The following is a 14,520-nucleotide window of genomic DNA, read 5'->3' on the forward strand; positions in this document are numbered from 1 at the left end:
TGGGGGAGACAAATGAGGGGGGAAGCAGGCAGATGGAGGGCGGGGGGCCACAGGCATGGCGACCGGTCACGGAGTGCGGAAACTCACCCAGGCGGGCTACTCCCCGGGGGGTGGCGTGGTTATTCCCGGGGCCCCTCCAGGTAAGTTGCCGACACTGGCTGCCGGCCAGCCCGGCTCTCCCTCTGGACCACAGGCTCTCCACACACACACACACACAGACACACACGCAGGGCTCTAACATAGTGCCTCACACATCCACCGTCTCACACGAAACACACACAGCATCAGACACACACAAGCAACGGGGGCCATGCCACCCTCACCCCCGGTCACACCTATAACCACTCACGGCTGTGCCCACAGCTCTCTCCCTTCCCAGGACAAGTCACCCAATGGATCTTCTGGCGCAGGGCAGCCTGAGCCTGTGCCTGCCTGGACAGGGAGTCTATGGCCAAGGCACAAGGCTCTCAGGGGCAGTCTACGGGAAAGGGCCCATCAGAGGGGCCCTCGTTCATCGTTTCCCAGACCCCAGTCGCACTGAGGATTCTAGTGTCATCATGGGGGTGTTCTCATTGTGAGTTCTGCCACCACCCTGCCCGGGACGCCGGGAACTGGCTCCCAAGCCCCTCACCTTCAGAGCCTTCTCCTCCCTGTGCTGCGGGGGCTCTGCCCCAGACGCTGCCACCCTGTCTACAACCGGCCTCCAACACCCCCCGATAGGCCCTCGCCTCGTGGCCCAGCTCAGCTGCTCAGGGTCCCCAGCCCACTGCCTGCCCTGCGGCCCCAGGGTCCCCATCTGCTGACCTACCATCCTCACTGCCCTTGCTATTCAGCTTAGACTCTCACCACTCATACCAACACACCAAACTCTGAGCTCCTGCCTAGCCTGCAGCAGGCTCTGAATGACCGCATCGCCCACCTTCTCCCAGGGAGCACATGGGGCAGGCAGAAAAGCCTGCCAAGGCTGGCGAGAGCCCTGTGAGCACCCATGGCTGCCCAGGGCCACTGGCTGGTCTCTGCTCTCTGCCCGCCACCCCCCACCACGCCGCTTGACGCAAAACACCTTCCACCTCCTCCACGCTCCTCAAACCTCCCTTCCTCTTGGCAGATAATCCCATCTCCTACTCTGCAGAGAAAACCAAGACCTTCCAACAGCAGCTCCTGCATCTCTTGGTACCAAATCCACCACCTGGCCAGCTCTGGCTCCGAGTTTCTCCTTTACCCACCCCAGGAAAGCGGGAGGTGCCTTCCTGTCCAAGGCCAGTCTCTGCCCTCTCCCCCACTTCACAAGGTGCCAACCATCCTTCTCTTTTCCGCACTGTGTACTCCTCACGGACACATTTCCAATGACATTTACGTGTGCTCGAGATTTCCCCATCTTAGTCTCCCTACATCCCATCCCTGGCCCCACAGCCTCCCCTACTGCACCAGCTGCAGTGTCCCCCTTCTCAGCTAAGCCTCTGTCTCTACCTCCGTGTCTCCCATACACGCCTCCTGGGGCTCCAGCTCCTCATGCCGGGTCCACCCCTGCGTATTACAACACCCAGCGGTCACATGCTGGCCCTGACCGCTAAGCAGCAACATCTGGTCTCTCTGAAACCCTCTTCTTCTGACCTCCAAGACATCCCCATCTCCTGGATTCCCTCCCACCTCTGGTCCTCCTTCTCACTTGACCTCCCGCCCCAGCTCTGAATTCTGGCAGCCCACCAAGCATCAGCACCCGGATGGCACACAACTTCTTGAGCCTAAGGGCCTTGGCACCAGGTGGGCCCCTCGTACCTGCTTCTGTCTCATTTCCCATCCTAGGGAGCGAGCGGCACCACTCTCCTCCCAGGTCTACACACCATGTACAAGGCTGCATCCGAGGCATCCCTCTCCCTCAGCCCACCTCCACACCTAATCTGTCACGAAGTTTGGCCAGCGGGATCCCAGACAGCTCTCAAAACCACCCCCAACCCCCACCTCCAGCTCACCTAAGCTGCCATCTCTTGCCTAGACCAATGCACAGCCTCTCCTGTCTCCAATGTCCTGTCGGGCCGTCCCATGAGTTCTCATCCTTAGCCAGGCAAGCTCTCCTGTTCCCTGTCCCCAAAGCCCAGATGCTGTCGTCCAGGGGCTACTCCAGTCATACTGGCTGGCTGCTCGCCCTGACCATAACCAAGTGCCTTCCTGCTTCAGGGTCTTTGGCACCTGCTGACCCCTCTGCCTGGGGCTTCTGTGTCACCCAAGGAAGCCCCCTCGACCCCTCAGATCACACGAGGTTCCCATCACATCTTCTCTCCACTGTTTGTTTCCTCCATGGTACTTTACACAAATATAATTAAAAGCTCATTTGGGTAATTGTGGGTTTAATGTCTGTCTTCCCCACTAGACGAGGACCCCCATGGGCAGAGGCCACGTCATGGTTGTGCTACTCCCAGCAGGGTGCATGGGCCCCGGCAGGAGTGTGACAGGTGCTTGTAGAATGAACCCAGGAACACCAAGTCACACACGGCACAGTCACACAATCCCATGTGACATAAGGGGCCTCACAGGACCATCACATGTCATCACACATGCTGTCTCAATGCCATGACCCCAACCAGCCCCACATACTTGGCCCCATTATCACAGATAGCCTCACAGACAATGGCTCACTGTGGCCATGTGACCAGAGAGCCCATGGGCTTGCGATTTGTCACTGGGAGGGAGAGGTGCAGAGACCCAGACACCCTGAGACACACTGGTTGGGTCCCAATCCTAAGAACGGCCAATGGACACACCCAGACCCAGCCACAGTGGCAGACACCCGCAGGGGCTGCACGGCTGGGTGCTCAGACGTGGACACACTCACGGCATCAGTCTCATGCAGCACACAGGAGCACACAGCACTCCTAACTGCGTACACACACAGCCTCATGCACAGTCCAACACACGAGTGCCACACGGTCCCAATGTGGTCTCGTCTCTCCCCCGGGCAGCTGGCTCAGTGCGACTGCCTGGCTCACATGGACGCTCATGGAGGGGGCAGGAGGCAGGAATACGGGTAACAGGGAGATGAGATGTGGGGATACAGGAGGGAAGACGCCGCTGGAGCAGGTCTGAAACACAGCGAGCACGGCGGTCCCTCCACGAAGGGTGGCCGTGGGCTAATGTGACCAGCGCAGAGCGGATGGGGGAGGAGACACGGAACTTACCTGGGCGGGGGCAGGGCTGAGGGAGGGCAGGAGGCGGGCGGGGAGCAGCGAGGGCAGCAGCCGCCTGGATGCAGACTAGAGGGCACTTACCTGTCCCTCACTTGGGATCCGGACTGAGCCCAGGGCCCAGCGGAACCGACCACCCGCCTGGTCGAGGGGAAGGGGGTGTGTGTGAGAGTCCGTGACCCGCCCAGCTGTAGCTGCCATGGCTCTGGGAGGCACTTACTGGACTGTGCTGTGCGAGCCTCGATGGTGGGGGTGAAGACGCCCACCCCCAGCTCAGAGCGGGCGGCTAGCTGGAAGCGGTACAGCGTGTCGGGCTTCAGGTCCTCCACGGTGTAGGAGGATGTGGGGTCGAAGGTCACTTTGTGCTGGGAGAACAAAGAGCACTCACTGACCATCCTGACCTCAGAGGTCACTCAGAGGTCACCCCGAACACGGGTTGTGGCAGACCCCTGGGGACCCACCGTGGCTGCGGGGCTGGCTCCCTGCCCCGTGGCCACGTGGCCCAAGCAAGGGCACCTCACTGACCACATGGGCATGGGAACACCACGGACATGTGGGCCGGGGAACTTGAGGGCTCTTCTGGTGCTATGAGAGCCACAGAGTCGAGGAGACCCAGGACAGACTTAGGGGCTCTGTCCCCAGCACAGGGGTGACAAAGACTACAGAACCACACAGGCCAGCACAGGTCCCAGCGCCTCAAGGGGCTGTGTCCCCACGACCCAGAATCCAGGAAAGCCTACATGGGAGAGCCCAGCACAGACCCCCCAAGGACTGGGAGCAGCCGTCCTCCCTCCACACTGCCGGGTGCTCACCTGCTGGCCCTCGTCCTCCGCCGCCCAATACACCAGCTCATACTTGACGATCCGCTCCTGGGGGGGCAGCAGCCACGAGAGCTGGATCCTGGTGTCTGAATCCGCCTCGGCCTGGAAGTCCGCAGGCTGGGCAGGCACTGCAACACCCCAGCCAGGCTCCATCAGCCTCGCCAATCCCCCGAGGGCAGGGGCCCCCAGCGGAGGGAGGCAGGGCCTCACCCCACCCCTGCCCTGCCCCCCCCCAGTGGCCGTGTGTTTAGATACGGGCTTTCATTGTCCCCAGAGCCGCCCCCGCCCCGGCTCACGGCCTGAGGGGGGTGGGTACCACCCAGCCTGGCCTGCGCCTACCTCCCTGCTGCGTCTTGACCTGGATGGTGGTGCTGGGGGGGCCGTCGCCCACGGCGGTGAAGGCCAGCACGCGCAGGCTGTAGGTGATGCCGGGCAGCAGGCTGCCCACGGTGGTGAGAAGCCCGGCGTCCGTGTTGTGCTTGTGCCAGGCGCTCAGAGGGCGGCGGGAGTCGGGGGTGTAGTAGACGCGGTAGCCCCGCACCAGGCCGTTGGGCTCCTCGGGCGGCTCCCACTGCACTAGCATGGTGCTGGCGCTCAGCATGCGCGCCTGCACGCGGCGTGGGGGGCTGGAGGGCGCCTGCTCCCCCGTGCGCGCCCGCACCGCCTCGCTGGGCGGCCCGCGCCCGATGCTGTTCACCGCCAGCACGCGGAAGGCGTACTCTGAGAAAGGGCTCAGGCCGCCGATGCTGTAGCGAGTGGTGGCCACGCCGTCCACCTCCTGGAAGGGGCCCTCCGTGCCCGCTGGGCGGTACTGGATGCCGTAGTAGGACACAGGCTCCGAGTTCCCAGAGTCCCAGGTCAGAGTGACGCTGGTGGCAGTCGTCTCTGTCACCACAACATCAATCGGAGGCTTCGGCAGGGCTGGGGACAAAGTGGAAGGCTCAGGGCTGCCTGAGGTCACAACCCCCAGGAGCCGACCCTGCCCTGGGGTTCATCCAACCAGAGTGTGGTTGACGCCCCCCCCCCCAAGCCCTCCCCGGCAAAGAATCATCTGAAAAGCCCTCGGTGACCACTGAGGTCACCTAGTGGGGGCTGGTGGCCAGGCCCGTCAGTGCCTGCAGGGGCCTTGGGTCATTCGGTGCCCACCTAACTCACTTCTAGGATTCCTCGGACCTCACACCAGCCCTGGAGGCTCATCAAGCAAACGGATGGATCCAGAGGTGGCCTGCCTGGGCCCGTGCAGATGCGAGACACACAGGCCTCTGCAGTGCATCTGGGCTCACCCACTGGCGAGTGTGTTTAATAGGGGCGGGGAGAGGGAAGGGATTTCTTCAGGGAATGGTCCTGGATTTGAGAGAGATGGATGGGGCTGCTGGCCCCACAGACACCATTGCTTGGCTCAAAAGGAGGGGAGAAGCCCCAGGTCCACAGCCAATCCCCGAACAACAGGCACTCACAGACTTGAGTGCCGACGGCATGCCAGGCACTGCGCTAGGGTTGAGGACATGCTGACACACGGTCACACCGCTGTGCTCATGGGGTTTATACACCAGTGTGAGAGAGAAGCGATCAGTGAGTGATAATCGTGGCTCTGGCATGTGTAATGACAGCAGAAAGCAGGGTGCTGAGATGGAGAAAAGTCCAGGGTGTCCTCGAATGGGGTGATTGGGGAAAGCTTCCCAGGACTGAGACCTGGAGAGCTAGGTGGAGCCATGGATGGCAAGGGTGGGGTGAGGGCAGGGTGATACTCGGGACTGTCGGCCTGCTCAGTTCACGCCAGTGAGGATCCTGCTCTTTATCTTAAAAGCAGTCGGAAGCCGCAGGGTGTTTCTCCCTTTTATAACATGACGCTGCTCTGTTAAAAAGATGACTCCAGCTGCAGAATAGGGGGTGTTATCAGAGGGGAGGGAGGAAGCAGAGCACCCCAAGGAGTCTGGTCTACATGTGGCTGTCCCAGGGCTCAGGGCAGAGAGAACCCACCTGCCTTGGCTACTGTTTCCCATCCTTCTTTCTGGGAGGCTGGGAAAGCTGAGGGTCCAGTTCTATGGTTAGAGGGGTGTGTGGTAGATTCAGACCCCCAGGGTTCAAGTCCCTGCTCCATCATTTACTTCCCTAACTCTGCGCCTCAGTTTCCTAACTTATAAAATGGGAAGAACAAGAGAATCTATTTCCCAGGGTGACACCACCTGAATAATATAACCTGTGCTTCCTAACCAGCACGGCGTCTGCCCCCCAGGGACCTAGCACCTGTTAGCTCAAATGATTAAGCCAGTCTCTGACAGAAAGCCCTCCACCCACCACTGAGGGCCAGGAAGACCCCAGGGGCCGGGCACCAGCAGAGTAACAACCTCAGTCCCGCCCGTCCCCCAGCAGTCATGCCCACCTCCCGCGCCCCCCCCTCCAACTCCAGGGAAGGCCACGGGCCACGGCCAGCACACCAGCGAGGCTCACCTTTCACGGTGACCTGGGCCGTGGCCTCGATCATGCCCAGGGAGGAGATGGCCACGCAGGTGTAGTTGGCGGAGCGCACCACGTTGCTGAGCTCCAGCACGTTGCGGCCGACCGGCATCTCATCCTCCTTGGTGAGTTCTTCGGCCCCCATCATCCACTTCACGTAGGGCATGGGTGCGCCGACGGCGACGCATGTCAGGTTCACGCTGCCGCCTGGCATCACCTCCTGGCTGCTGGGAGGGATGGAGAAACGCGGAGCCACGCGGCGCACTGCGGGAGGAGGGAGAGAGGCGCTCACAGGCTGGGCCGGGTGCATGTGCGGCGGAAGGGCAGGGGCCCCTCGTCCAGGAAGCCCCTCTCGTCAGAGCCAAGGGGTGGGGTCCCTGGGCTCCAGCTGACCCCCACCCATCCTGCTTTGGGGCCAGAATAGCCCCTACTCTTAGGGACTGTCTGGAACACGAGAGATTCTGCAACCACGCTACCGTTTTACAGCCTAGGAAACTGAGGCCCAGGATCACAGGGGAATCAGTGCAAGGCCTCCTAGGGGCCACATCCCAGGTCGCTCTCCAGTGCCTGCCCCTACCTGTTCCGACCCCTGCCCCCACTAAGGAGGGTCTCCAGCGGGGCTAGCTGGGGCACTAGTGTGAGAGATCCAGGCACGCTAGGGTGGAGGGTCCTCAGAGCAGGACTGGGGCAGGGCAGAGGGCCAGCCCGGAAGTGACGTGGCCACCTTCTCTGAGGCCACTGCCTCCACCTCCAGGCCGTGATCCCCAGGGAAGAGATGAGGGCAGCAGCAGGACCACCTTCCAGGACCTCAGCCACGCTCAAGGCAGAGCCTGAGAACCCAAGAGGAGGGGCTGCCTCCAGGAGGGACTGGACAGGGGCCAGAGTTCTGGGCGGGCCAGGGACGTGGTCCGCGGGCAGGATGGGTATGACGATGGCAGTAACATGATGAGGGTGCCGAGCAGACGGCTTTCGGCACCAATGGACAGGGTCTCAAGGGGGAGGGTGGCTGTGCCTGGCCACAACCTCCAGCCTTGGGCTCCCCAGGAAAGAAGCTGTTCTGAGCTTCTCAGTTCAAGGTGCAGCCTGGATCCCCCCACCCCACCTGCCAAAGTCTCGAGCTTGGTAAAGACATTCGGAACATGCAGAAGGAGGGAAGGCAAGCAAAACCTAGCCATGGGCAGACATGCTTGGCATGCAGACAGGGCATGCAACTGGTGGGCAGAGGCTGGAGTGTGTCCTTCCTGGGCACCCCTACACGCAGGGCTGAAGAAGGCAGGCAGCGAGGCGAAGAGACCCAGAGGGGACCACTCAGGGTGCAGGTCTCTGAGGGTCCTTGCTGGGGAGCCCAGGCATGCAAAGGATCCACAGTGCCACATCGGGAACACCTCCACCACAGGTGCCAGACTGCTGCTCGCTCAGCCCAAAAGCACGGAAATCAGAGCTGGAAGTAACTGCAGACACCACCTGGTCCAACCTGTGACCTCACTACACAGAGGTCAAAACTGCCACCCACAGACCAGACATCCAGCAAATCACCATGTCCTGCTAACGCACCACCTAAAATATCTTTCCAACACTTTTCTTGCCAAGTCCACAGGTGAATGCCACCTCCGGAGTCCAAGCCACCATCCTTCCCTGGATTACTATACTGTGTTCTCCATTGCTCCTCCTGCCCTGGTCATCCTCTGACCCAGTCATTGGCCCTCCACAAATAACCGGCACAAATCCTTATCTGTTCACATCACCTGCCCTGTTAAAAACTGCATGGAGCTTTAAATGACTCCTCAGCCCAGACTACGGGACCTCACTTTGCTCAGCCTCAGCTGTACCCACGCTGCCTCCCTCCAAAGCCTCCAGTCAGAGCCAAAGGACTGCCAGTGCCACGGCCAGCACCAGGGACTGAGTCTACTTCCCTCTGTGACCCACGCTCGCTGGGGTGTCAGCGTGTCTCCTCCTAGAATTGGCATCCACATCTTAGAACCATCTCAGCCCCTACTCTTGGTTCATGGGATATGCGACCCAGATGTGGCTCAAGAGATAGAACCTTTGGCCTTTTGTGAAAACTATTAAGACATGTGGCTTTTCCTCTCCACTTCTGGTCTCTAACCTGGGGGGTGGGGGGCTGGGGACCACCTTTCACAACACGCGAAAGGACCTGCTTGAGAACAAAGGAGTTATTGAGGGCAGAGGTAGAGACAGAGACAGACAAATGCCTGACCAAACTGTTTAACACCTGGATCCAGCCCTGCCTGACGCCAATCTACTTATACTTCCAGTTTTGTAAGACAAGTTTCTGTGTTTTGCGTTAAGCTGACAGAAGTGGGCTTCTGTCATCTGTCCGAAAGCTGGGGGTCTGCAGAGTGATGACAGAACTGTTCAGGTAGAGCAGTGCTGTGTGGCAGGGGGACATGGCTGGCAGGAGAAAGCCACGACAAAGAGCTTCCTTTGAGCACTCCCCACAAACGGCAAAAGGTGAGGTTGGGAGGCTCAGACACGGTGCAGGCACTCCCTGGGCTCTGGTGCTGAGCCTGGGGCACAGGTCATGAGGCATGGCATGCCCGCTGGTGAAGATGTAGCCTGGCTCAAGCAAAAAGGCTCAGCGGTCCTAACTGACCAACTCTCTCCTTGCTGCTCCTCTCTGCCAGGGGCTGCCCCGTCTCCTCTTTGTGCATGGGCATCCAGTTAAAGAGGTGGGAACTGACAGCTGACACTCAGGGACGTGTTTATACACATACTGGGAGCAGGTCCGCGGGATGAAAAGCTCAGGCCCCTTTGAGCCCTGGCTCACAGGGTGAATGGAGAGACCAGGGCGGCTCCATGAAGAAGCTTCTGGGTCTGTTGAGGCTGGCGGGAGAACACTCTCCAGTTGGCATGAGGACGGGCCCCAAGCCTGTGTCAGGGACACACCTGTCTGCTTGACAGTGGTCAGTGGCAGAATCCTGGGACCTGATCGGGTCCCTGGACATGAGAACAAAGAGCCCCAGGAGAAGGAAGTAGGTCCTTGGTGGATAAACCTTAGGTCTCAACCTAAGCCGTGAAGAAAACTGACCAGGCTTTACTTCAAACAGTCCCGGAGGACAAGGTCTTCTTGCCAGCACCAGGAAATAAGGGCCCTTGGGGAACTAACACTGAGAAGGGTTTTTATTTTTAATTCCCCCCCTTCCAGATGCAAGTGGAAGGGAGAACCCCAGGGGCAAAGGATGAGTGAAAGGTCAGAGGTGAGCCTTAGCATCACCCCTGGCACCAGGGCAGGGCCTCAAGCCCAGGGACTCCTGGATGGCACACTCCAGCAGGGCAGCTCCCTTCACAGGCCTGCTGGGCTTCAGCCAACACAAAGAGCCCAGGCGGGTCTCACCACAGAGCAGTTCATCTTCCCCATGGTGTAGAGGCTAGGACTACAGAGAGGAGGGGGGTGACAGAGGCAGGTGACCACTTCCTGGGATCCTGAGTATCTGTGGAGTCCCGAATTCTGGATGATTACCCCCCTGTCCCAAGTGCCAGGAGTGGCTGGTGCCTCCCTGCAGCAGTCTCACCGCCACTCCTCCTGCCGTCGCGGACAGGAGGCCTCCAGAAGGGGCAGGACTCGCCCTGGACTCAGTCTATTGACAGCAGCAACAGCAGGGAAGGAAAAACCAGGGCCGGGGAAAAATGCACTTAGGGTCTAATCTTGAGCTCCAACAATGACGGTCTATTACTGTTCCCCGAGCATCCTTACTGCTGACATTTTATAGACAATTTCCAAAACAGGGCCTTGCCATTTCTGGATTATATTTCAGCTGTAACTTTTAAGTCTAATTATTTGAGCTGACAACCCCCTATAATAGGGCGGTGCGGCGCCTGGAGGCAACGGCATTCAGTGGAGTGACAGCCTAATCGCAGGGGGGAGGCAGCCCCGCAATCGGCATTCGCTCGCGGAAATTTCTCTGATGAAAATAACACAACATTAAGGAGGGGATAAGGGGCAGGATTCACCGTATCAAGATAAAATAACTCTTTAATAAATAACCTTGTGGCTGCCGCAGAGCAGTAATTAAATGCTGGCGCACTCGGCACACAGTTTTAAGTAAAGCTGGAAAAATGTAAGATGTAATTATCAGCACCAAACAAATTACCAGCAAGGCAAATCCCCCCCGGAATATTTAGAAACTCATTTCTGCCTTCCCATTAAATATTTGTGTACATGCTTATTTTTGGTGGAACCACGGAATGGGAAAAGGAGAAGGGACAAGGGACCGGGAGGGCGGGGGGAGGGGGCCCGGGGGGAGGCGGTGGCAGGCTGGGCTCTCTCTGCTGATGACCGTTTTCTGAACTCGCCCCGGGCCGATTTGCCCGGTCAGCGAAACGGTGTAACTGAAATGTCCCAGAGCTCAGGAGTGTATATGATGATGCTCAGGGCTGGTATCTGAGCCGAGGCTGCAGTCCTCCTCCCGACAGGCTCCCTCTCCTCGTGGAGGAAACCCAAGCCACAGAGAGAACTCAGAGGGCACCAAGTGGCCCGAGTCTGCTCCCTGGGGCTTCACCCAGTGGACAGGAGCGCCTCCTCTAACCGCTCAGGCCAAGGGACAGAGAAAGGACCTGTGTCCTTGCCCCTCGGCCCCTGTTGCTGGACCAAGGGCGGGGAGTAGGGGCCTGGCCCCTCGGGTGTAAGACTGCTCTGGAATGGGCTGCTGCGAGGTCTCCAGGAAGCCCTCCCTGACCCACGGCCATGCTAGGGCCGCTGCGAGGCTCACACATAGCTCTAAGCAGCAGTTGACCGCTTGGTCAGATGTGAGCTCCTGGTCGAAAGCCCAGCACCCAGCGTGGGGCTGAGGAAATGCCAGCTGCCTGGGAGAAAGGCTTGGACCAGGTGGGAAGACCCTCATCTGGATCTAGCTGGAGAGGGAAGAGACCAGTCAATGGGAGGCTTCCTCAGTGAGCCAAAGTGACGCCACCCACCCTGTGTCCCAGACACTAAGCTCTGTGGGCACAGCATGACTGCCGTCTGTCCAGCTTCGGGGAGGTGCTCAAGGACAGTGCAGACCCTGGAGGACGTTCACCCTGGGCTGCAGGATCTTGAGGGGTGAGCTCATTCTAGATTAGCCTTCCCCTTCATCTTCCCAACGGTTTCAGCTGAGCTCTAGCAAATATGGATTTTAAGCGAGGGGGCAGGTGGGAACTGTGTAAGGCCCCACAGGTGCACATAAAGCCCTACAGCTCTTACAGAGCCCACAACTACTTCTGAGCTCCACCTGGAGCAGACAGCTGGCCTGGCCTGGGCACAAAGGCAGGGCCCAGTCTTGTGCCATGCACCATGCCCACCCAACCTCCCCAGCAGGGGAGCCCAGCTAGGGGGACATGCAGACACGTGGGGTGGTCAAGGACCCAAGCAGCAGAAACATGCGGGGCAGGGGGGCTTGCCCACCCACCCCTGGTCCTGCCCGCCTGCCAGCTCAAACAACGGGAGCGCAGAGCCGATGGGCGGGCAGGCCTGACAGGGGCGAGCCCGAAGAGCTGACCGAGCCCGCTGGTCCCTACTGACGGGGGCATCCCGTCGATGGGCGAACTGTAGATGGATAAGAAGTGAAAAGGACCAACCTTCTCGCTGATCTGAGAGATGAGAGTTTGGGTTGATGGCAGAGTGCGATGAGGATGAGGAGGGAATAAAAAAAAGACAAGGAGAAACACAGAGAGAGTAAAAACAGGCCAACCTTCATCTGCCCACACAGCACGGAAACGAGACAAGACTCTTGTGCCCCACGCACACGCACGTGCCCACAGGTGCGCGCGGACCACGCCGCTCACAAAAGACTCAGGACTCATGGAGGACACGGGTGGACAGGGCTGGGTCCCGCCGGCAGGTGCCGGGCGCCAAAGGGTGGGACAGGGACGGGTGGGAGTGTGGCACAGGCAGGCCCCCGTGCCTCACGTGCACCCCAAAGCTCAGACAGACCCGCTGAGCTCAGGGCCCACCCACAGCCCATAAACCCACCGAGCCACATGGGCCACTAGAACCCCGCCACCTTGAGGAAGCCCCACGCTGCATGGCACCAGAGTGTGAGGAAGCTGGTCTGGAGCCTGTGGGGAGAAGCCACGGAGCTGTTGCCCCGTTTAGAGACAGCTGCGGCCCAGCGGCCAGGCCCCTGCAGAGAAGTGGGGAAGGGCGGGGCAAGTAGGCCAGGCTCGGTGGAAAGCGGGGCCCGTCCCTGGTCCCTGGCAGCTGTGCGTCCTAAAAGCTAGACGGGAGAGACGCTGTGGATGGAAGGAGCGAGTGAGTCACTGGGGGAGGGAGTGGGATGGAGAGGCTGGTCCACCCGGCATGCCTGGGCCTGCTAGACCGTGGGTGGAGCTGCAGGCAACTGAGCAAAGTCAGACGAAACTGGGTGGCGCAGCCCCTGTGGTGCTTTCCCCGCGGCGGCAGCAGCTACTGACTGCCCGGCACGTCCTGCGTGCCCAGCACCGGGCTGGGAGCTCTCCACGCACGGCCCTGTGAAACGCAGCCGCTGTAGGTCTCAGAGAGGTAGTGGAAGCCCCGAGTCTGCGGGACAGAGGAGGGGTGTGAGGTGGACACTGGGGCCAAATCCGAGGAGGAGACATGACCTCAGGCCCCGTGTATGTGGCAGGAGAGAGTTAGAGACGGATGGAGACAAGACCCAGAGCAAGGCTGTCCATCTGAAGAGTGCTTTGTAATGGCGGGGAGGGAGGATTCCCCCAAGCGACACTGGGCAAGGTCTGGAGACCCTGTGAGCTGTGACCAGGTGCTATTGCATCCAGTGGGTCAGTAAACACCCCAAAATGCACAGGACAGCCCCACACAGCGAAGGGTTACTTGGCCTCAAATGTCAACGGTGTTGAGGTTGTGAAACCTGACCTGGCGTCCACACCGACCAGATGCTGAGGTTGAGCCCAGTGGGGGCCTCCCACTGGCCTGGAGGGTGACAGGTGCCCTGTCTGGAAGGAAGCTTTACCACCGCTCTGCCAGGAAGCAGGCGGGCAGAGGCCAGCACTGAAGGCTTTCTCCATGTGTACCCACCCCCAAGAGGGGTTCAGGATACAGCAGCTGGTGTCCCAGAAGACTAAGGAGCTGATGGGGTTCTCAGCACTGCTGGGGCAGTAAGCAGGGGCTCTGCCAGGACTGTGATAAGGAGCGGGGGTGGACCCCAGATGCCAGGATCCTAGCAGCATGGCTTAGGGTTCTGTCCTAGGGCTACAGGGCAAATCTCTCTCTGCAAAGCAGGGCAGGTACAGATTCAGGTGGGGCCTGGCTATGAGACATGTCCTAGGGACAGACTGAGGACTGGCCCCACAGGTACAGATTCAGGTGGGGCCTGGCTACCAGACACGTCCTAGGGATGGACTGAGGACTGGCCCCACAGGAGTGTGTGTGCGTGCCAGTAAGAGGGAGGGAAAAACCAAAGTGAGGTTGTCCCTATTTTAGGATTCCTAGCAAGTGGTGCTAGCACTAAAGGAACACCGACATTCCTGGCCCAAAAGGCCTGTGGAAATAGGCCCAGGAAAGCCGTTCAGGAAGACCTGTGGAAGTGGGGGATGGGCCATGGCAGGACCCAGTTAAGAGTCCTGCCTGAGCCCATCATGTGTGGACAGTGGAGGTCCCACAGACAAGGAGGTAAGATCCGCCTGGTCAGGGCCGGAGCCACCAGCTACAGCATCTGAGCTCAGCTCATCCAAAGAGACCCACTGTCCCACCTCGGGCTGAGGCCAGGGTGACGGTGACTTCAGAGAACGCTGCCCCGCCAAGGCGATGACGAGGAGCTCAGCCGCCCCAGCTCTGGGCTTTCTGCCTTAGTACGGTGCCTGTAGCTCTGCCTGCCCGTCCTCTCCCTGGTGCAGCCTCATGCAGTGAAGGACTTTACTGCTGAGGCCTCGAAACTCCACATTCTCAACCTGATGGTCTTCTGGAAGAAGTGCTGGGTCAGATCCACACAGCAGTTGGAACTGTCTCGGGGGAGGAGGGAGGTCTCTGAGCAGGGTCTTCAGTTGCTCCTCTCAGAGGGAACGCATTAGGACCCAGTGCACTGGTGAGCAGCTCTGCTGAGGGCACCATGGGGGGAAGGCTGTGCAAT

General features: G+C 59.9%; 1 protein-coding gene and 1 long non-coding RNA gene across 14 annotated transcripts in view; one reads left to right on the forward strand and one right to left on the reverse strand.

Moving 5' to 3' along the window:
* The window catches only part of PTPRF (protein tyrosine phosphatase receptor type F), an 83,949-nt gene that overhangs the window by 23,940 nt on the left and 45,489 nt on the right, over window positions 1–14,520 (reverse strand). For all 13 annotated transcript variants that reach the window (XM_070468298.1, XM_020914787.2, XM_020914785.2 and 10 more), the window contains 4 exons: window positions 6,455–6,724; window positions 4,343–4,924; window positions 3,995–4,131; window positions 3,403–3,547 (listed from right to left, as the gene is read on the reverse strand). In XM_070468298.1, coding sequence (XP_070324399.1) covers window positions 3,403–3,547; window positions 3,995–4,131; window positions 4,343–4,924; window positions 6,455–6,724 — 1,134 coding nt within the window. The remainder of the gene's footprint in view (window positions 1–3,402; window positions 3,548–3,994; window positions 4,132–4,342; window positions 4,925–6,454; window positions 6,725–14,520) is intronic.
* On the forward strand, window positions 23–2,340 carry LOC139035258 (uncharacterized). The gene is made up of 2 exons (XR_011487916.1): window positions 23–574; window positions 1,109–2,340. It is a non-coding gene; the product is annotated as an uncharacterized lncRNA (long non-coding RNA).

Source organism: Odocoileus virginianus, chromosome 5 (genome assembly GCF_023699985.2).
Source record: "Odocoileus virginianus isolate 20LAN1187 ecotype Illinois chromosome 5, Ovbor_1.2, whole genome shotgun sequence".
Classification (NCBI taxonomy): Eukaryota; Metazoa; Chordata; class Mammalia; order Artiodactyla; family Cervidae; genus Odocoileus; species Odocoileus virginianus.